The sequence below is a fragment of the Ptychodera flava genome, chromosome 11 (assembly GCF_041260155.1).
Source record: "Ptychodera flava strain L36383 chromosome 11, AS_Pfla_20210202, whole genome shotgun sequence".
NCBI lineage: Eukaryota > Metazoa > Hemichordata > Enteropneusta > Ptychoderidae > Ptychodera > Ptychodera flava.
The window spans coordinates 14,619,436-14,643,096 of record NC_091938.1 but is presented as its reverse complement, the minus strand read 5'-3'; the positions used below and the strand labels follow the sequence as shown (position 1 = coordinate 14,643,096).

The window sequence follows — 23,661 nt, the reverse complement described above, 5'->3', positions numbered from 1 at the left end:
ACTTGCTGTTAAAAATGTGATTACTGTTTGGTTCTTTTTACACTGCAAAGGTAACATCTCAAAAGAGAAATTTACGCTTCTATTTGCATTGTATAGAAATTCCAATTTGAGTATGGATACAAAAACTAGGCAGAGCAACAAATTGGAAATTTAGCAAAATTTATTGTAAACGTATCAGACGGAGTCCTTCAAAAGTGCAAGCGTAATATGGTAAACCTGGAATTTGAATGGACCACGATACAAATATTAAAACCATGTGCAGAAACGCACACAGAAATACATGCATTTCCATAAGTGTTTGTACATATGCAGGGTTTGTTTTTACCACCAGCACGTGATCTCTTAGGTGTATTTAGTCTGTAAAACACATTGCGTCCTTTTAATCCAGAGTACAACTATTAAATGTTGGGTATACTACTTTATTCGCAAGTTGAGGAATATATCATGTACTTATATTGTATGGAAGAGAAGTATAGTGACCATTGACATTTTTTCCCTGTTGGAACAAATTTTATCCATGTAAGGTCCATGAAATATATTCTCTTTCACATCATATTCTTATCGCTGAAAATATCTGAATTTGGTTGCCAGGATGTGCAAAATTACAAAGCACCGGATGAAGATGAGGATGATGATAGACTGTTGTTTCCTAGCAACACAGTTGTCAAGCAAGCTGCCTTGGTGATATTCAGAGACAGAACAAATGAGAAATTTATCCTTCACAGAGTAAGTGTTTGCCTGTGGATGAAACTTCCTGATTTCAGTTATTCAACAGTCTCTGCTTGAACTGAGAGAGAAAAGTAGAACTGTATGACTGATTTTCATAGAACAAGACACTGTGAATACTGTATGATCAACTTTTTCGATTAAAATTGTATGATTTTGATGTCTTAAAATCCTAAATATCTTCACACTGTTGAAGGGGTAAATTTTCTGTAGTTTTACTTGTAAAGATGTTGTTCAAAGATTCTTCTGCAATATATTATGCATATTCTCATCTTTGTTTGAACTCAGTTGTGAAATATAATTCCACTTACTGAATTTATTTTTTTGACACTTTGCAGGATCCAATCATGCTGGACAAGTGTGTTGTGTCATCAGAACTAGGAATGGATGAGCTGTTTGAAGTGATGGATATGGGATCTAATGACATCCTTGTCTTCAAGGTAAGCATGCATGGAAATTGTTTCTATCCTGTCACAAAGCCATCAATAGAATTTACTCTCCTAGAGCTAACACGCAGCCAAAATCTCACACAGACCAATATTCAGTGTTCTCCCTGAATAAGGTAACAGGGGCGTGGCGCCCTCTTGTAAATTCTGAGCGCCCCCTTGCCAGAAATGAAAAAAAAATTTTTTTTGAAAAATAAAACAAAATGTACGGCGAAAAAAAGTTGACAGTGATTTACAAGCAAAATGCAAGCATGAGCGTCGATCCTGCAGGCTGCAAATGTAATTCTCATTGATCTTGCAAATCTCGCGAGTTTGTGATGTCATCCGAGATCATAAGCCCATGTGCAACTCATTGATGGCAGCCATGTTTGCATCGCACAGGCCGTAACGTATCGTTAGCCACGTTCCTCCCATAGGGACTGTGCATTAGGTAACCGATTTAGCTGAGTAACATGCCTAGGAGCTGGAGGGTAACCAAGGACAGCAGAGTACACTGAAGTTTTATAGGAGGTTAGAATTTCGCTTGTGTATTCCTTCCCAAAGCAAAACGACCTATTTTTAGGCTTGGTTGGACGTGTACGTGTATGATAATTTTGACATCGATGAATAAATGTATGTCTGTCGCTATGTTTTCGTTTTCAAAAAATGTAATCTTCATTGAAATCAGTGAATTGGAATAAAAGTTTTGGAACACTGTCTCAGATTTCTTTTCCTTTGAGTTTTTTATACGAAAAAAATCTGAAAAAATACTCCCCAAGTGCCACCAAATAACGCCATTTTAATCTTTTGTTTTCAAAAGCTCCAACGGCAGGAGGGGGGAAACCCCCCCTCCTGACCTCCCCCCATGACCGCTTACGCGGTCGCTTGTGGTGCTTTGCATCACGTCTTCGCCCTCTTGTAAAATAATCCTGGGGAGAACACTGAATATTTATGGTGTAACCATCATCAATATTATCAACATTGTCATTGTCATCATCATCATCATCATAGTTACCATCATCATCATTATCATCATCATCATAGTTATCATCATCATTATCATGATCATGATAATGATGATCATCATCATTACCACCATCTTGATGATCATCATACTATAATCTACATGATCACTGTCGTCGTCATCATCATCATCATCGTCGTGTTGTAATCAATGTCATCATCTGAGTACATGACACAGATACTTGCGTATTTATTTTTCAAACATTGTGTCTAGTTCTTGAAAAGCAGAAAGCACAGTCCAAAACGTCTTTTAGTTTGTATTTAGGAGATAATGCAAAGAGATAATAGATGTATCAGTTCACTTATGAAGATAGACGGCAGACAATGGTGTACCTTTGGTATTTACACTGAAACGATCATTGGCTCTTACACATACTGCTACATACACATACATACTTTCAGAGTTATTATCAAAATAGGCACACTTATCTACTCCATAACTTACTGACACGGAGAGTTTAGACAGACAGGATGATATTGTAGTGCAACTTTTGCAAATAGTAACAGTATTGAACTTTATTTTATGTATGGAAATAAACTAAGCTGTCAATGTAACGTGTGAAGCCATGCTTCAATCTTCTTCAAGTACAGTATCAGTGCACAATCTGGCTTTTAACTCTGCAGATATGCCAGCTTATCTAGAAATTTCAATTTATCTGGCAAGGGTACATGAGGATTCCTCCATTTATGAGAGACTAACCAGCTCTAACAACTATACGGTATACTTCCTGTTGCAGACTGACAACGTCAAGGAGACCAGGAAATGGATACGTTACATCCGTCAACCAACTAAAAATCTGGGTGGTTGGAGACGTAGGAGAAACGCACTAGCCAATATCATGATCACAAGCATGGCCAGATCATGATGATATCACAGTGGGTTAAAAGTTATATTATCAGGCAGGTGAAAGCCTAGTGTTACGCCAGATAGTGTAGTGTTATGCCTTTGATTAGGATATCCAGGGAGACTGTTGCATCCAATTTATAGATCCCGGGGAAGCAATACATATCCCCCAAGGTGACCATGTCTCCAATGAAATAATTCTCGGACTAGTTCCAGATTTCTCCAAATGCAGCTGCCGATTTTAACATTCAAATATAAATCTGCTTTTCCTATGTATATGAAACTCAACATCTGTAATATGTCAGAATATAATGAAAATACATCATGAATGTGAGCCCCCAAATCCATCCGTGTACAATAATAGCCTTCTGCACCAAAAGCTGTAGCTGTCCTCACATTGATGTTTGCAGAGCATTGTGGAGCTGAATTATAGCTTTGGCTTGTGAGAATCCCCAAACCAGACATTTTTCTATGTACGGTAAATATCCAAGCCAAAGTTCTGTCAAAAGAAAAGCATGTAAATTTTATGTATTTTGTACCAAAGTTGTAGAATATTTGATATTATTGAACCATTGATTTTACATAGTGTACGGGTAGAACTGGTCACAGATACCTTTATGTTCGTTGGAAGTAGGCGTTGATCTTGATTTCCATATTTGTAATCTTTCAAGTTTCAATGCCATAGCATTTCCATAACTGTTTCACCACATCTTGCAAATAGTGGTAATCTATCGACGCAGGAAAAAGCTATCCATTATTATAGCAAAATTATCTTTACAAAGTCTGGAAATGACTGAAAATGGGGAAAGTTTTACATCTGTATGTATTGAAGTTGTAAATTATAGTTGAAATACACAGTGTTATTGTTTTTTAGTTGACTATTTTTGTATGCAATACTTATTGTGTTAATTTGGTGCTTAAGGTCGCTCTGCCATGTTGTGTGCTTTCACATAATGCAATATACTGATTTGTTTGTAAAATGGTTCAATTGATGTACATCATATAGCCTAAACAATTTTTTTACGATTTTGTAAAAAAAGAAATGAAAAATAATATTTCAGAAAATGCCAAAAATTTTTGTTTGATATGTGGCTGCCAATTTAATGTTTACCAAATAAATTTTGTTGATAAAGTGTGTTTTGGAAGATAATTATAAATTGGACCTGACAACTTTTGAAAATTCTAAAAATGTCCACTTTGTGTGTTCCCTATGGTAAAATTATCAAAATACTGCCTCTATTGAAAACAGTAATGAATTTGGTAAAGTACTAACAAATCTGAATAATTATTTTGAATAATTTTTTTTAAATTCAACAAAGTGAAGGTTAAACTGAACCCAGCCATTGTTAGTCATTCAGTTTCTCATTGCAAAGGCCAAGAGGTATTATTAAATATAGTGCTGTTGATTCTGGGGACTTCAAGTAGAATTCAACAAAAATACCGAATGCCGTGTTGTATGTTTTAAAGTCTGCAATTTCTCAACACTACTAGTAGCAAACAAAAAGGTTTGACAACTTGAGGTGGGATACGTTGATATTTGTGAGAATTTGAACTTTTGAATACACCATCTGATCAAGTATATGTGATATTAGTAACTGTATACATCCTATGCAATGTGTTTTAAGATACATTAAATTATGTGCCAAAGATTGTTTTCCCAGACCTAAGCTGTATTTTCAGTCGTATCACAGGAAGTTTGAAAACAACTTGTCATTGGTGTTTTTTTTGCCTTTTATATTGCGCTCAAACCCTACTGTTATACGCTCCAGAAACTTGTAACTAATTTGGTAGTGGCATGGGTTTGTTGTACTTTCATTACATCCACAATATGTTATCAGAGTCATGAATTTTACGACAACTTATGCGCTGATGTATCTCACAATTCACAAATGGCGTCTTTGCAGAGCAGCATAATCTTGAATTAATTGCCTGTATTATATTATGCTCAGCAACTTTCAAACACGTAGAGTTTCCAAATGCTATGGAACTTAAACTGGTATAAATGTATTAATCTTTGTTTATAGTTTCTTTAAACTGTAATGTCCACTATTACCTCTTCAATAGTCGCCAGTAAATACTTGAGGAATAATATACCCCTCCTGGTCCATAATGGACGAAAGCAAACTTTGCAAGATGTAATCTACAAGGTGAAGTTGAATACCAATTTAATGCAAAGTTTGCTCAAGTCCATTATAGACTGGGAGGTGGTACATTTTCTATCATCTTACAGTAATGGCAATGCCAGTGAATTTATAATGTAGAAAACATTTTGTGCCTCAATGCTGGATAATTGGATACATTATCGCTATGAGTAGTAATCTTGGTGGATGACATCACAAAATTCACTGGTATTGACAAAGCTAATACATGTAATGTAATGTTACAGTAGTAATTGTATTTGTTTGTTAAAGTTGTTGAAACCAGAACTCATTTTCCCTCATGTTTGAAATCGAGCTCAAGTATGGTTCATACTTCAAATTTCTATTACTTTGTCTAAAACACATTTGATGTTTTTGTTGTATATTTTGAACATTTTATATCATTGAAGTTTGAACCAATATTCGAGCAATTTTGCATTTTTTCTCAGATAACTACCGCAGTGGTCTGAGATTTTCTGTGTGGTTTCGTGAGTCAAATTTTACTATTTACGTCAGTGATGAGCGGACGTTCCTATTACACATCTTAACGCTATTTTTATACCACAATTCAGTGCTTTCAAATGTGTCCAAGTTGATTAGTGTGCCATGCTTTATCTTACAAGGTGTAAAATACTTGCAAGATGAACAGTCAAACAACTTCCTTTTACACTAGTATTATAACTTGTTCGAATCATGTCGTCTGTTGATTTTCTCTGAGGACAATTGTGACCTCCAAATGTTCTCTGAGTTCATACTTACCCGTACATTACTTGTAACTGTCTAAGTCAGCCAGTACCAGACACAGAAATTCAATTCTATGGTTCATGGAATGTTGGTTTGGTATGTTTTCATAAATAGTCAACTCAGACATTTGCAGTGTCTTCCGAACCTTGCAATTCAAACAAGATTTTTGAATTTGCATGTCTGTTTTAATGACTGATATAATTTTCTGCCGCAGTCACATTTTTTATAATGAAACCCAATTTTACACAACCTGGAAAGTGCTGATTTTAGTATCTATGTAGCAGTGTAATGGTAGTGAATACCAGATATACCTCAACACAGGGACATGAAAAAAATACATCCATGGTCAACACCACTATGCAAGAAAATTGCAGATAATGAATGGATAGCTGTGGTTATCCCAGGTAGTTGGACCATATGAGACGATTTTGATAAAGTCAGATTTCAGAGATTTTGTATAAATGCTGCTACGTTGCATAAGATTACCTCGATAGCACAAATAGTGACCACCTAGTGATAATGACTGCTTTTATGTGTATGATAACCTCTACTGAACCAATCAGAATGAAGCACATCATCAGCTGACTTGACCAACCATTGTTATTCAAATACAACTCTACAAATCTGTCACTCTCAGAACAACCCTCAGTTTTTCTTCTCAAGTTTTTTTTCATGTTTTGATTTTTCAGCACTAAGAAGGCAGCCATTTTCATACCGTCCCCCACTGTAATTAGAGATAAAAAATTTTTGTGTATATCTGTGGTCTTTATAAGATCATGTGTAATTTATTAAATGATGTATATATTTGATTGTATATATATTTTTTGAACAAGATTGTATAAAGTGTAAAAATTGGAAAATAAATGTCAAGTATCTACAAACCTCTTTCCTGTGTGTGTATTTATGGAATGTGTGCGTGTATCCGGCAATACGTCTGGAGTTTGTGAACAATTTATGAAACAATTTTGACATATCTCTGTAGAAACCAATTTGATTCTTTGCAGTAATGGAAGAGAATCATGAAAATATCCTGTTTGTTTTTACGTCTGCCATTGCAACTGATCAACACATGTAATGTGGAAAGAGCAAATTGCCAATAAATACTACATTTTGGATGTTCTTTTCAGATCTCAAGGGTACATAAACAACATTTGGAACAGTCACAAGCAGAACTTAATTTTTGGGAGCAGACATTTCTCGAACAGATCACATTTTGTAAAGTTGTAATTTGGGGCAGTGTTACAATTATGATCAATGAATTGTGTTGTGACCAGATGAATAATGAGGTCTGAAGAAGGTGGCTTCTATTTTGACAACCAATTACAGTAATCATACTTGGCAAGATGTGAAGTATAAATTGTATGCTGTGTGCATGATTGGACAACAAAATTGATAAATCCTTTTTTTTAAAAAAGTTGAGTTTTCTTGAATGTTTTGCTGTTTCATGATAAGTGAGAAATAATATATGAGAATGAATTTCAAATACAATATAGGAGAAATTCCAGTTTCAACTATCAGCGGTCAGTATTATTTTGATACTTCAAAAGCAAACTTCTGTATTCACACCATTGATGGAAATTGAGATTGTGTGTCATATCTTTTGGAAGATAGTTCATTGTGTAAGGTCATTTAAAATTTGAGTATGCTTTCAACTAACTTTGAAAAAGGAAAAGATACAATGAGGTCTTCATCTCATTATTGCCTTTGTAATCTTAAGATGTGGTCTAAAGCTCTCAACGATGTGACCTCTCTCAGGGGATCATAGTCCAACTGGAAGTTGAATTCAGGACACAGAAAACAAAACTATATGATGAACTTGGGCTCCATTTTAATATATTTAATCCAACGAATATCAAACAATGACAAAAATGTCATTCACTATTTTCCAAAAATCTACAACTTCATATTTCTTTTTTTTTTGAACTGCAAATATTTGCAATATTTTTCATGACATCGTCAGCACAGATGGGATTTAACTTTGTCGGATGAGGAATTACCTTTTGAACCTGGTTTGGGTGTCCACTTGACATGCAGTCAAAGGTCATTAGGAGGTCAGAGTTCAGGAGTCAAATCTTTTCATTGTCTGGTATGTTGGGATTTGCAAAATAGTACATCACCATTGGACATTCAAATTCGTGATTTTTGTATCGGATATGCCATAAAATAATCAGCATGTACAATCCACCAATCACAACCTTTAACGTTCATTTTTTTCAGCATAGCCACAGAATTTCATTCTCTCCTTCAATTTCGAGAAAGATTTCATCAGAAACGAAATTGAATATTCATAGTATCTGCCACACATCAAGAATGATGCAAAGAGAATCATCTTGCAAATCAAAAAGCACTCATGATGTCAAAGGTCACACTTGGAATTGTGGGTAAGAGAGGTCACAGCCATTCCATTTTCTGAAGTCGACCACTGAAAGAAAACCACTCACTACACTTCATGTTCTTACAATGTATGATGCATTTTTAATGTTCTCCGACACACTGGGACGACACCCAGTCATGCAAAACAATCAACAAAACAGGAGAAAAAATAGCATTTCCATTTTCCGCAATATTGCAAGTTTTGTCAACTGCATACATTTTCTGTTGTGATTAAAATTATTCTCATGGAATATACAATTTATGGATAACATCATCGCGTTACACATAGCTTTGATATAGATATATATTCCACAGTGTCAGCATCATCACACACAAAAAAAGAAAATCGAAAGATAATTTTGTGTATACCACGACACCACCCCTACATTCAGATAATACACTCTTCTGACTAACAAAAAATACTATAGGAAGGTACCATTGTCCTGTAATTTAGGGGTGGGACGGAGTGGTGGTTGAATTTCTGAGTACGCATGATTCGTATTTACAATTCCATTTTAACAGTCTGTCTTTACAGTGAAATCTTTACGTTGCCTATTTTCCGAATTCTAACAGAGGAAAATTGAGAGAAAATGAACAAGGATTCCAGAAAAAACTTACAAGGTATCTAGCAAACTTATAAAAAAAAATTGGGGGTCAAAGTCCTTGACAGAAACAAACTCCGAGTGTATTTTCTTGTGTATGACAGTAAACGTTCACTCACACCCTTATATCATGTCTCTCCTATTCAACAAAACCACTCACTAAAATTTGGCCAAAAACACATGTATAGGTTTGTTTCTCATCCAAGGTGCATTTTTTGAAATTTAGCTTTTTTGTGAGCTCAAATGATCGACATGAAAACAAAAAACAAGACTGTTTGAATGCCGCAATAATTCTGAAACTACACTGTTAAGAGCTTTACAGTGTGTATATTATGCTGTATGTGTGATCCAAGATATACTAACATTTTCTGCTGTGCTTAAGTAAAATAAAGTTTTAATTTTGTTTTGGAGTGAACACATAAACAGAGCGTTGATGCAGGTTTTAATTGACAGATTTGAGGATGAGAAACTACACCTTTTCTTTCTTTGGCTCGATTTAAAACTACAAAGATGCCGGACAAAATTAGTGAAAATTGTTAACCTCCCTATCATCACTTTGTATTTTGCAGAATCAATGATGTGAAGTCAAAGGCCTTTGCGATGCCACCCCTAAATCACTGAAATAAAAAATGATTTTTCTGTTTTGTGAACTTGCTACGGTAAATCAAACTCCTTGCATTTCTGTTTAGATGTGATGAGTAAAGTATAACCAGAAAGTTTGTAACATTCCTTGATTCATACATCATCACAACTCCCTGGATACCAGAAGTAGAATATGACCTTTTGGGGTAAAGAAAATGACTCTGAGAAGAAACAACTTCTTTGATGAGACCACAAAACATCATGACATTTTCCAAGTGAAAAACCCTAGCATGATAAAACTAAAAAAAAAAGAAGGAAATTTATCAGATATCCGGCACTATTGCAATTAATGCTATCTGCAGCTATCTGACAAGTTTTTTTTATTCTATCAAAATACAGTAAATATTATCACAATTTCTCAAAATGGCCACCGAGGGCAGTATTGGACTTGTTCACAAAGTCGACAATAGCAGGTCCATGCACACCTGTGCAGAACTTTTGACAAATATTCACAGTTGAATTTTTAGTACAAGAGTTCATTTTTTCTCCTATTTTCAAGCATCTGCTGTGTGTCACTAAGTCCATTTTATTGAACACATTGTAACTTTTTTCGTCCTATTAAAATAAAATTCAGCAAGCGTCAAAATACCTGTTGTATACATACCGGGTAGAATGTACATCACCGTTTGTTTGTTTGTTTGTACTCCAGTGTTTCTACATGCAAAAGACATTTACAATATTTCATTTGGTAAAACTCAATCCCTTCTGGATTATTGACATCATTTTTTTAAAACTGTTGTTTTTCTCTGTTAAATTGTTCAATTATAATATATACAATTTGGTTTGATAGACGCTGAGGAAACACCAGTTTTTACAAGATATCATCCGACATGATGGCAATCTCTCTCCAACAATGGCATTAAAGTTTGATTTTTGGTCTGCCCACAAATTATCATACTAATCATGGACTTCTTCTTGGCTGGTGTCCATCATAGGAGGTGGGGCATCCGGCATTGAAGAGGCTGTTCCTTGTGTCAAATAACCGGCAACTCCAGGACCTATCAAGTACAAAACAAAAGAGCAAATGAAATCAGTCAACGAAAAAAACGCATGTAATCATGATTAAGGAATCATGTTATCACTGAAAACGATCAACAGAGAAATAACAAAGAACATATCAGCGTACCACTAGGAGCTCCATGACATATTCACGGAAACAAAGTCTTGTCAGAATACCTAAGACTTTAGGGAGAATGTGCTTTGGGGCAAGATATTTGGACCAACAAACTTTTAAAATCCTTTTTTTGTCCACCACTTGTTGGGATTCATTTTGAAGCTCATTTAGTACATTAAGTTTCACATGTTTATTCTTGTAAAAGTAAATTCAATTTTTCTCCATAGAATTAACACAGCATGTCGGCCATTTTTAATTAAAGTGTCAGTAAGTATTGGATAATTTATTTCTCTAGAAACAAATATTCATGGTGACCCCCAATTTTTATTATTGATTTCAAAAGGAAATGTTTAAAGTTTCCTTTCAAAGAGTTTGAGCAAAATTTTCAGTCTTTCAATTTCAGGGTCTGTACTACCTTGATATTCAAATAGTGATTTGTGAGTCTACTTTTCTGTCTTGAAAACAAAATTGAAGTCTGGTATAGCTTGCAAAGGTCAAAGTTGCTGTTCAATGATTGGGGTTTTTCTATTTGAACTGTGTTAAAGGTCAATACCACTGTCAATCACTTTAAGGTAGAATGCGCTTCGGACTCTCAAACTTTTTCAATTCTTTTCTGATCTACCACTTGTGGGGGTTCATTTTAAAGCTCTTGGTGTATAAGAAAACTTTTCACAGTCTTAGTTTTCGAAAATTTTATTTTTTCTCCATAGAGTTGACACAGGGATGGCGTTCATTTAGAATTTCAAATATCCGTAAATCTTGAGTAATTTGTTTCTCTAGTTCTAAAATTTGTATGGTGACCTCCAATTTTTATTCTTGATTTGAAGGAGAATGATTGAAATATTCTTCGAGGAAAATTTGAGCAAAAGTTTAAGTCTTTCATTTTCAAGGCGCATGCTACCTTAAAGGCAGGCATATTTACATCACCACATCAGACTTTGCAAGGTGTGATGCCGAACTTGATGAAGTTGTTGATATTTAGACTTTCTGTACCTGTGAGATAGCCAGTGATATTGGTCTCTGTGATAAAAAGATCATGTTTCTGGTCTTTGTACGAACTCCACACTTCTGATTTATCCAATATGCCTGAAACCTACCAAGGAAAATGGAGAAAGAAATCAAATTGGAGCATTAAGTCAGTATTTCAAGCTTGCTCTTTGAATCTGTACACCAAAACTAATGCCTTCCAAGTGCACTCTCATGTTTGTAAAGCTGTTTGCATGTGACATCACAAAATATCAATGGTGTTCGACGCAATTAAAGTGGATATGAGGTAAGGCTTGTTTACGTCACAGCTTTGTTTTCATGACTATACAGCTACGGAAATGTTCTTCATCATTATTTTACGAACAGTTTTCATACTCCACAAGGTTCTTAAAAAAATCAATGTCATAAAATTAGTCCTTGTACGATTCTAAAGATACACGACTTGCTTTGGCTGTAAAATAAACAAAACTTGTTCTTTCACAGTGCGATTGACAATAGCATACTTCAAATATTTAACCGGACCCTCCACTTGACATTCAACTTTATGCTCGGAGACTGAATCAATACTTTGTATCTCAGTACTTTTAAGTGTCACATTAAAGGCGGAGCCACCCTTTAAAAGGACGCCAAGTTATGGCGGCGTTCATTGTGTAAGTGGACACCAAACAGCCAACACACAAGCACATGCTCCAGAAAATGCAACTTTTTAGTTTTCCCTGGCCGCAAAAAGACAGACAGACTGCCAAGCGATCAGCGCGAAGTTGCTGCCGATCGAACGTTGTGGTTATATTCAAAGTCGAACACGACTGGAAGACAATTTTTTAGGAAATTCAAGCGTTTGTTGTGGGGAATCAATGACTGTTGGTGATCTGAACCAACCGTCAATCAAAAGCTTGCATAAACTCTGTTTGCAGGATTAGCAAAATGTGACAAAAGGTTTAGATCAGTTTGTGTAATCAATGTTATAGAAATCAAACATCGTACTGGCCAAGCGTTTGACTGGGAGGAGAACACCACTAATGCGAGAACCTGGGATTGAAAAGTGCGGCTTTAAACAACATGACCTATGCCAACTCCTGCCTTCTATGCTTTAAATACTACATGTAATACATTGTATCATTAAAAATTTTTCAGACCATCTGACACCCCCTTACGAAAAACAAAAACTCTATAAAATTCTGTAGCATTTCTAGCACTCATAAAAATGTTACAAATATTTACAGAAATGCTATCAAAGTTTATATAATTTTGGCAGCATTTTCAATAGAATTCAATGGAAAAAACAAAATTCTGTAGAATTCTAGACGGAATTTTCATAAGGGTCAATATGTACGCCACAGGGTTAGCAGCACAAAGCGAAATCATATCTGCACAGCTGAAGGTAAGTCTGCAAAATTGTGGCTTTTCCAAAATTTACTCAAAAGGATAAAAAGTTGTATGAATTTGGATTTATAACACTGAAATTTAAAGCATTCTTGCTCTCATCCTTTGATATCCTTGCTATGAAGACACGTCACTTCATATTGAGCTTGACTTTATTCAAACGGCGTTGTAACCTGCATGCAAGTCACTTCATTGCTTGATGCTCAGTTATTTTGATTCTCGATTGGTTTTTGTCGCGGTTTCATTCGGAGATAATTACATTTTATAAGCTGAGTAACTTTCCTTTCCTTTACTTAAAAAAGTGCATAAGGCACAACATGCACAAAGGTGTTCACTGTATAAATGATCACTGCATTGTGAACATGTGCATGATATGAGTCCATCAGATAAAGGGGCTTTGTTCAGGTCAGGTGAATGACCTTGTAACATTAATATTCATTAAGCATGTCCAAATTTGCATATCAAAGCAGCGTGGTTACAGCTACTGAGGGCTATGTTCATGGTTTTACTTGTCAAAAATCATATCTATGAATTATTATACTGTTTGACATTCAAATACAGAAGAATTTATTCATTTGCTTTGGTGTAAAGCATGATTTAACGTTCATGTTTACATTTGTCCGATTATACGCTACTGAGATGGACCAATGCCATACAACATGGTGCTAATGTAAACATTTCCCAGAATTCCATGGTATGATATCCAAAGAGAAATCGGTAAATTTGGCAATTTTCATCAACTTGGCTACATTTTATCATACCTTTGGAGTAAATCAAATCAAATTATTTTATCAGAAATAATTACTTGTTATGATTAGAACTAGAAAGTAAGGAAAACTAGGAGAACTGGAAAGTAAGGAAAAAAGTATTCATAGCATCATAGCGTCATAGGTAAAACCACAAACAGAGTTTTGCTAATGCATGTACTTATAGTTCTTGCTAACCCTTTTACTATTACTCTGGTTTTTCTGCAACACGCATAAATCTTTCGCCTTTTACTAAAGATTTCCGTGCAGAAGAACAATTAATGAGTCTATAGACAATTTTTGCAAGCCCTGCTTTACGGCAGGGCAATAACGAATCCAAAAACAGAACCGAAACTTGCCCTTTAAACATCATGAGGGGAACCCTACGTTCTAAGAGTAATCACAATGCTGGCTAGGGGAATGTGCCCGGCCAGGCCCATGCCTCTTTTGCCAAAGATGTTACAGGTCCAATAGCTGTAACTTTTAGCATTATTTTTGTGATTTTACTTCCAAACTAAAACAAGTTTGTGGGAATGTACTCATTGAGGGGTGTTTATGCAAGTGGAATAAACTGTCCAGAGGGACTGCATGTGCAATTTTGAGCAAGATAAATAATAAACGTTTGCCCAAATATAAAATAGCGCCCTCATGCAAATAAAGCAAAAAACACTATATGTCGTGCATATAGTCATTTGAATCTTCACAGAAACAACACAGTAGTCAAATATAATGCATAGTGCTGAATGTATTCCACAGGGACATCATATGCTTGGTTTTCTTTGTACTATTACCAGTTTTTTGAAAATGGCGGGAAATCAACATAACGGTTAAAATTTTAATTTCCTTGTCCAATTTTTCAGTAGTAAAGGACTATATCTTTTAAATTTGTAGAATTTAAAGAAAACCACAGAAAATACAATGCCTTTTTCAGGTCAAAAATTTTCAAGAGTTACAGCTTACAGGGGCTTTAATGTGTAAGAGAAATTTTATCAGGCCTACTGGTAGAATTATAGACAGTCTCACTTCTACTGTCTTATGGTGAAATTAACCTTGTCATTTAAAAAGGAAAAATCAGCACAGGAAAGTCTGAGCTACTCAGAAAGTCCCAAGGAAAGGCTTGAAAGACTTGAAGTATACATACTACATAGTATACAGCAAAATGTCAAAAAACTTGTACTTTCAATCAAACTACAGAGTCCTCACATGTCAACTTTATATTAAAAGGGACGCAAAATATAGTCTTATGAAAATACAACCTTAAAGATTCATTTGCTTTAACTTTAGGCACAATTTTTAGAGTATTTTTGTTATGTCTGTAAAATGCATTTTCTTATTCTACTCAAAAAAATCATGTTTGAAATACCTAGTATTCAACTTGTAAACACAGCCTGTATGTTTGTAATATATGGTGTTATTGATCAAATCTAGACCATGTAATTCATCTGTCAACAATAATATAGCATATTTAAAACTGCACTGTGTTGGCAACCTTACATGTAACACCCGGTATTTCCACATACTTTAGGGTGGAAAATAAGAAAGTGACAATTTGTTCAATCAAGTAAAAATAATAAAATTATTACAAACACTTTACAAAGTACTGTCCCACTACCTTCACCTGGAACTCTCATGATTATTACTAAATGAAGTTAAATGATGAATGATTGGCTAGGTTTTTCAGGACCAGACCTGAATTTTTAGTTTTCAGTCTATGAACAGACACAGAACTTACCTGTTCACCGTATTTCAGACTTGTACACATGGCTTTCAGTGACTTTACAATCTGAGCTTTGGTTGCTGATGGATTTTCCAACATCTCTAGACCAGAGTCTAGGAGTCTCAGCAGAATTGGCACCAGGTCAACTTTCAGTGCCTACAAAATCAAAACAAAAGATTTTATGAGTATGCCACTGATGGCGCACTGGATACATGTCCTGCAGTACAGAGAGAAAAGTTGTGCACTTTTGTATAGTACGTTACAACAATTCTAAAGATGAAAGAGATACATGGCAGTGCTATAAACAGGGAAAATGTTTTTTCAAAATCTACAGAAGTCTGTGATATTCCTGTGTTTTTGATAGTTTTTGGAAGCAAATAGCCTTGAAATATTCTTCCTTGTTGACCAATAGGCCTGCAATCTAATAAAATCAGACCAACAGATTGCTTGCTGGATTTAAAATCATATTCATTTCATGAATTTTGTAAATACAGTAACATTGTATACTGAGAAAATTATGTGCGAGTATATGGTGTACATATGGATTATTGATTATACAACCTTGTGACAAGCATTTCCAACCGTAAATAAATTCTGATATTACTGAGAATAAGCCCCATTGGTTTGAGTAGAACGTATCCTAGAGCATGACGCAAAATGCCGGCCTTGAGTTGCGGTATTAAGAATTCCATAATCACCATCACCACAAATTTTGAAAGTGAATAATCCGTATATTTTGAATGACCTCTACGACCTTGACTCACCTGAGCTACAAGGTCATCCTGCTCCTTTTGGAACATTTTATGAAGGGCTTCACAGGCTAGACCAATCATATCGCGGCGTATCTTCATGCCCATTATCATCTGACCGACACACTCCGTCTGTGCCATTGCACGTACACACACCTGTGAAATAATCAGCGAAAACAATGATGTCCATGTAGTGACTTTGCCTGCCAGATGAACTAGAATTGCGTACAGTATCAAAACTTGGTATTGAATAGGTTTCAGACTTTTGCCTCGTCAGCTCAGCTGGCACTATCACAGATTGTATATGACAGTCATTGTAAATAATATCATCCACAAATAAACATAAATGACTCTACTTGTGATTCTATTTCACACATAAACTTTTGTTTCTTAAATTGAAGCTAATTAATTTATCTATGTCCATTCAACCCTCCTGTTTGGTCAAATTTAGATTTTTAAAAGTACATCTCAAGAGAATAAATTGTATTGTCGACATGTGAGAAACCCATCATTCATTAGCTATAATTTATGCATCTTTAAAAAGCATTATTCACATACTGTGGGTTAAGATTTAAAGATATATTATCTATCAGATGGGTAGATCAACGGCTTTAGTCAACTTCTGTTGAAAAATAATCCACAAACCTGCCATGTTCGTCAAGTACCATTTTAATTTTAGTTTCTAATTCAGTTTTTTATTTGATTTTTATGTATGTCTCTTTTTTTAAAGTTTAACAAAATAATAAATTAATAAATAAATAAACATGTACAATTTTTTAGTTACATATTATATTGAACTAAGACGGGCTAATGGCGAAGCCCCTACACATCGTTCACAACTGGCAGTGTTGTGCTAGTGACTAGATCCACTTCCTGTTTTCAGAATAGACACACACAACTGAGCAGTTTGAAAGTTGGCAGAATTCTCACCTCACTGTCCGCCACCTGGAATATAACTTGGATCGTAGACTTTGGAATGGCGTCATTCCGTGAGCTCATACACTGGAAGATCTTTGGTATGTGTCCTAGAGGGGGAAGCTGATCGGCCAGCATTGGCTGTGCCATGAACAGTGAAACTACTGCAGTTGTTACCGTCTCAAGTACTTCACCCTAAAAAGATTCAAAATTCAAAAATTGATGGCACAATCTTAAAGGTATACTGTCACCTGTTTCAATTTTGCCACAGTTACCATGGAAAGAGAAAATCTAACCAATCACAGATTTTAAGCAGGTGGCCGCTTTTTAAAAACAGCGCCCTCACATGGGCATTTTGAATACCAAGGAACGTCCCTTTGACCATATATGGGCATATTTAGATTACAGGTGACTGTATACCTTTAAGAAAGAGAGGTCTCTAATTTGTAATGGATAATATTTTGAAGAACACATTGATATAAACACCAAGTCAATTTTTGTTGCCTATATCAAAATATACACCAGTCAACTTTTTTCTAAATTTTGCTAAAATTTTGATAAAAATCTAAAGCCAATAAAAAGTGATGTTCATTTCATCCAAAATTGTCAAAAAAATTACAGAAAAATTCAGAAAATTGGTAAAATGTTGCACACAATAATTTTGGTGGGAAAAATTGCAGGGCTCAAAAGGGTTAATTTCAGAAGAATATTACCAAAAAATTAATTGTTGCACAGAATATTATACACACTGCCAGTCCACTTTGAATGTATGTATGTATGCATACTCTAAAATGTTACCACTCTACCAGTCGTCTGGCATGAAAAATGTGAGCAAGTACATATATTTCTGTCTAAAACTACATAGCTGAAAATTTTTGCATAAAAACTGTATGCCTCTACAATTCACAGCAATCATAGAATTTATACTTCCATTATGGATTGCTGAAGTGTACAATACCCATTCAAGAAAGCCATTCTTATAGCACAGAATGAGCTGTATCTTTAAGTGTGTTTGGAACATAAAAATACTGTCACATTTGTATGCAAAGACATGCACAGACTTTCAGACAGACAAAAATATAAATATTTCTACTCACATCGGGTGCTCTCATTGATATTAAATCTGAATACTTCTGCATGAGCTCAATCATAAACTCTTTTGGTTTCCTGAGAACCCAGCTGGGTTGTCCAATAAATAATCGTAGATAGACATCGCCCACGGTAAGTTCACCTTCCACGTCAGTGTACACTACTGCGAAGTCTTCAGGCAACCTCCACTGAGTTTCTGGGTTGTCCTTCTGGATTCTGTAATGACTGGAGAGTGAGACAAAATGGAAAAAATTCAACACAAAATATAATAAAATGAAAATATCAGAATAAAATGTAACAAAAAGGACAATATTTGTGCAGTTCTGATTAAAGGGGTATTTATAAATTAAAAAGAAGACATATCATCGTTGATGACACAGTCCCCACGTGTTAATGGGTACTTTAATTACAAGTCCTTGGAGAGGATAGAGTCCTGTTCATTAATTGGGTCTGTGATTAAAGATGAGTTCCATGGTAGTGAAAACGTAAAACCAATGTGGACTGCCACCCTAATTACATAGGGTCATTAAATAAGTCAATTACTAATTAATCAACAGGATGTTGCCAAACATTTTTGCATTCTATTATAACACTGACAGATTATCATGTGTACCACATTTCATAAACGATACCGCCAAGTGTCAACACTGTGAGATCAACATCTTTACACAGTTTCATCAAATTTGACGAAGTGGTTCTGGAGATAGCCCACTTATTAGGAAAGTTCATTAAATATGCACAATAGCAATTATTTCCCATGACACTGCTAAGTGTCTTTGTACACTAAATTGAGACAGTGTGCTAAAGATCTGTACCAAGTTTCATCAAATTTGCTGCAGTATTTCTGGACATATCACACTAATTACAAAAATTCATCAAATATGCAAATTAGCTATTAATTTACATGATACTGCTTAATGTCTTCACACAGTATTACAGTAATGCAAGATCAACATCTGTACCTTGTTTCATCAAATTTGATGCAGTGGTTCTGGACACAGCCCACGAATTCAGAAAGTTCATTAAATATGCAAATTAGCAATTAATTCACATGACACCACTAACTGTCTTTGTAAACTTATATGGCACTGTGTGCTAAAGATCTATACCAAGTTTCATCAAATTTGCTGCAGCATTTCTATACATATCACCCTAATTACAAAAGTTCATCAAATATGCAAATTAGAAATTAATTGATGCAATACTGAATGTGTGCTATCAGAGCTCTGTGTGACGAACATCTTCACAAAGTTTCATCAAATTTAGTGCAGTCGCTTTAGAAATAGAGCTCTTTTTTAAAAAGTCATTGTCAATGACAGTCCCTGCTTTTCCAATAAAATGACCGTCACACGGCCATATTTGGTTGGATCGCAAAACAATTTAATGTGCATATGCCTGACATAAAGAGTAATCCTTATACCAATTTGAATGAAATCGCTCCAGGCGTTTCTGAGATATCTGCGTGAATGGACGCACGCACGCACGCACGCACGGACATGACAAAACTTATAAGTCCCCCCGGACAGTGTTCGGGGGGACTTATAAACTGGAGAATTTTAATAAAGAAGTTAGAAAATGGACAATTTGACTAAAATGTTAAATCATGGAAAACGCAGTACACAGCTAAGCTACAGTATTTAATTACTACAAAATTATTCTGCACGATATCCAGGACCTGCAATATGTAACTGGAGAGTTAATCAGAGAATCAGAAATCAAGACAAAGAGTCTTGTTGTGGTAGAAATGGCCAAATTCACTTCAATTCCTGAACATTTTTCCTGACATTTACAGCTTGGCTACCAATATAAAGATGATTTCATCATCTCATCATGACTTAAATTTAGCGCTATGTAATATTAAGTCACTTTGTTTTTATGATTATAGAGAGTTCAGAAAAACAATGTTACATTAAAGAGATGTGGCAGACGCCATACAGATGATACATATCCTTCAAATAGAAACCTGATGAAATAATTCATTGATCATCACAAGAAAGAAGTCTCGTTATTTAACCCTAACGCCTCACCCTTTCAATAACAGATTTTGGTACAACCTTATTAGTACTAGAGTGAAGTAGGACCCCTGAAAACAAAAATGGGGTGAAAGAGGTGAAGACACATCCAAAACACTGATGAATACAGGTTAACTAAAAAAGTTCATAGAGAAGTATTGTGGAAACTTTGATGTTTCAAATCATGACTATTACTTACTCATCTTTCATTTTCTTGACAGTCGCCGAGACTTTCTCACGGGATTCATCGTTCCATATCAATTCAGGGTTTTCATGGCTGCCTGTGATTGGACAACATTATGAGGTCAATATGTGAGTTATTGACTCCTCATGGGTTAATATCTGGGAAGAGCTCCAGGTGTGTGTGGGAATCTCTATTGTACTGTCTTCTGTATTTCTCTTATGACCATCTTGTTTGAAGTGAATTGAACATGTTAGACTGTCACAACACCAATATAATGTAACAGACTGAAATGTGTAAAAGTAGCATTTTTGATGAAACACAAAAGCTAAGTTACATATAAAGTATCTTTTCAACCATAATATTTCTATATAATTCACACTTGATTTTCCAAATAAGGTAATACCATGTGTAGTAGTCATGAATGTGGCATAAAGTGTAACTGTACAATAGAAACAAAATTATACAACCTAGCTGGTCAATAAATCACCATGGACCACAAGTCAATAAGTGTCTATATTTACCTTCAAACATATGCACACTTGCTTCAGGACTATCCCTCATTGCATCCATGAAGATATTTGGCAGAAATTTACTGAGAACAATTCGGACGCGAGGTCCTATTAACTTATCCGTTGTCATCTTGGAGAACAATTCTGCTGTCCTCTCCCTGACGCTGGGATTGGTCGAATTGCAGAACAAATCCAGGAGGTAAATGAGAGCACCTGGTGAGATGTAAAACGCACAAAATCAGTTAAATTATCTTTCTAACAGAAAAGAGATAGACACTGGAAACACTGTTTAATTTCCCACCTTCACTACCTGCTTTAATCAGTGTTTTTGAAACTGAACAAAACTAAAATTTCAATCTCGCCAAAAATGAAAATGTCAAAATTATGATAAATATTTTACATGTTGAAATTCCTACCTTTGGCCATTGCTTCTTTGATAATCTTTGTATTGGAAGATAGTGCATGCAGCGTCTCTAGTACTGTTAGACGACCTGTGAATGGATTGTGAATATGGTTATTATAAGAGTGACATTCTGAACGGCTTACACAAGGACAGACAAAAATAACATGTGTGTTTGTGTATCCCAAGAAATTCAACATACAATCAGACTTGAATCAGAGACATACTGGATCATAAGAAACTCACGGACATACATGATATCTAATGTTGATTTCCTTAACAAAATGTATTCATTTATGCAAATTTTGTATTGTATGACTGAGCAAATACACTGATATTGACCCATCTTCAATGGAGAATATCTCCTGATCAAAAGTGTGGGCTACATACATTATATATGTAGTTTGACATTGGCTGGTCACACAGATGTACATACATACAGGATGTCACACTAAAAGTGTGCATGAATGTCAATGAAAGATAGTGAAGCAGACTTAGAAAGTCACATCAAATTACATGCATATGACTGGATATATGGAAAGCATACCTGTAGGCAGTGTTTGTAAGACTAATAACAAATAGACAAGAACATCGGAGTCTGCAATGTTGGTTACACAGTCCTTGTTTCCAGTAACACCAGCTATCACCTGGAATTATGAAAACACAGGCATAATGGTGAACAATGACCATTCATTCTTCAACCAGGAAACTAACTGATGTATAGACATGCTATCGCACATTGAGAGGTGTTTTTCTATGATTTAAAAATTTCTCCTTTGGTGCTCATGGCTGTGTTATACTTGATAAACATTACAACCATGTCCAAACCTTTCATTTCTCATTTTACACACACATGCATTCAAGCACTGTAGTACTTAAATTAAAACACGAATGAAACACGCATGATTTCCAGCATATTTGTGATGATGATCATATTCAAATATGCTACTGAGGTAGAAATATCTGTATGGTTGCAAGCTATGACCCTGGGCTCTGATTGCTGATGAGAAATCAACTGTCTACCGGATAGGACTCTAGAATGTGACAAAACTGTTACGTTAATGAATACTATGGAATAATACAGCCATGATAAAATAGTGTTATTGAATGTATAATTGTTCTGATTTGAGCACATGCCGTCTCAATCTTGACCATTGGCACCTATAAGGTAGAGAGTCATTCAACCAATCCTTTTGTCATTTATTGTTCTCACAGTATCTGCTAACACCAACTGGGCTTCTACAACAGTTGGATGGCCAAATCTGAGTTAAAGTGTTGTCCTCAACTGCTACAATGTTCTCTGGAAATGTTATAGAGTTACAAACAAATACATGTGCATAAATGCATGCACAGAAATACTCATACACTGTAGTTTCATCTACATTTCTGGACACTTTTGTTTGTTCTGTGGTCCACTCAAGTTCTAGGTTTAAAGGTATACTGTCACCTGTTCCAATTTTGCCGCAGTTACCATGGAAAGAGAAAATCTAACCAATCACAGATTTTAAGCGGGTGGCCGCTTTTTAAAAACAGCGCCCTCACATGGGTATTTTGAATACCAAGAAACGCCCCTTTGACCATATATGGGCATATTTAGATTACAGGTGACTGTATACCTTTAACCCACTATGATGTCACCGCAAAGCAAGGAACTCACCTCTAATGCTAACTGTTGAATTTTGCCTGCACCTTTCACCCTCAGCAATGAGAAGAGTAACCTAAAATGTCCTATACACTGAGCTTCACAACCTGTCAATCAAAGCACACAACTCATTAGTATTCAAAATTATGCAGAAAATGGTAAAATTCTATTGGTAACTAAGTGCACTGACATGCATATAATGGGTCAGAGGTCACGAATAATAAAGGGGCAAAGTAGAAATCAAATTTTTTTTTGTTATCAAAAATATGATACTGGAACATTTGCTAAGTTAATGATCTAATTTGTTTGTTGGAATATTTTGGTGTTGTGTTTTCTTCTATAATATTATTGTCAGATGTGCAGCCTGATTGGACAGCTCTGTAACTTTGTTTGCTTTTTCAACCTACAGAATTTAGTCTGACATAAAGTACTATATTAATAACAACAACAATCATGTAATACTCATAATATTTCGTGTAATTCACATTAACAACATCTGACCATTTTTCGCCTTTTCTCGTCAATTTTTAAGTGAATCCTTGAAGAATTCATGGTAGGACTAATTACCTGGACTGTTTCTGATGACGTTTCTTAATGCTTCTAATGCCATCTCTACTTGGTGTAGCCTTGTCTTCTGAGCCGTAGTGGCTTTCTTGGTGTCTAGACCACTCAGTTGCATCAACGAGTGCAAATACTG

General features: G+C 35.3%; 2 protein-coding genes and 1 non-coding gene across 6 annotated transcripts in view; 2 read left to right on the top strand and 1 right to left on the bottom strand.

Annotated features, from left to right (window-relative positions):
* LOC139143589 (uncharacterized) overlaps positions 1–6,781 on the top strand; it is a 45,450-nt gene extending 38,669 nt beyond the window's left edge. For all 3 annotated transcript variants that reach the window (XM_070714040.1, XM_070714041.1, XM_070714038.1), the window contains exons 14-16: positions 592–726; positions 1,065–1,166; positions 2,912–6,781. In XM_070714040.1, the coding sequence (XP_070570141.1) occupies positions 592–726; positions 1,065–1,166; positions 2,912–3,040 (366 nt within the window). In that variant the 3' untranslated portion in view covers positions 3,041–6,781. The remainder of the gene's footprint in view (positions 1–591; positions 727–1,064; positions 1,167–2,911) is intronic.
* Positions 6,782–8,350: 1,569 nt separating this feature from the next.
* Positions 8,351–23,661, bottom strand: part of LOC139143582 (dnaJ homolog subfamily C member 13-like) — a 71,058-nt gene continuing 55,747 nt past the window's right edge. For both annotated transcript variants that reach the window (XM_070714027.1, XM_070714028.1), the window contains 12 exons: positions 23,532–23,658; positions 22,980–23,071; positions 21,870–21,969; positions 21,339–21,413; positions 20,935–21,135; positions 20,429–20,510; positions 18,226–18,442; positions 17,144–17,323; positions 16,229–16,369; positions 15,480–15,620; positions 11,625–11,724; positions 8,351–10,515 (listed from right to left, as the gene is read on the bottom strand). In XM_070714027.1, coding sequence (XP_070570128.1) covers positions 10,415–10,515; positions 11,625–11,724; positions 15,480–15,620; positions 16,229–16,369; positions 17,144–17,323; positions 18,226–18,442; positions 20,429–20,510; positions 20,935–21,135; positions 21,339–21,413; positions 21,870–21,969; positions 22,980–23,071; positions 23,532–23,658 — 1,557 coding nt within the window. In that variant the 3' untranslated portion in view covers positions 8,351–10,414. The remainder of the gene's footprint in view (positions 10,516–11,624; positions 11,725–15,479; positions 15,621–16,228; positions 16,370–17,143; positions 17,324–18,225; positions 18,443–20,428; positions 20,511–20,934; positions 21,136–21,338; positions 21,414–21,869; positions 21,970–22,979; positions 23,072–23,531; positions 23,659–23,661) is intronic.
* LOC139144618 (U5 spliceosomal RNA) lies at positions 13,956–14,074 on the top strand. The gene has a single exon (XR_011554829.1). It is a non-coding gene; the product is annotated as a U5 spliceosomal RNA (small nuclear RNA).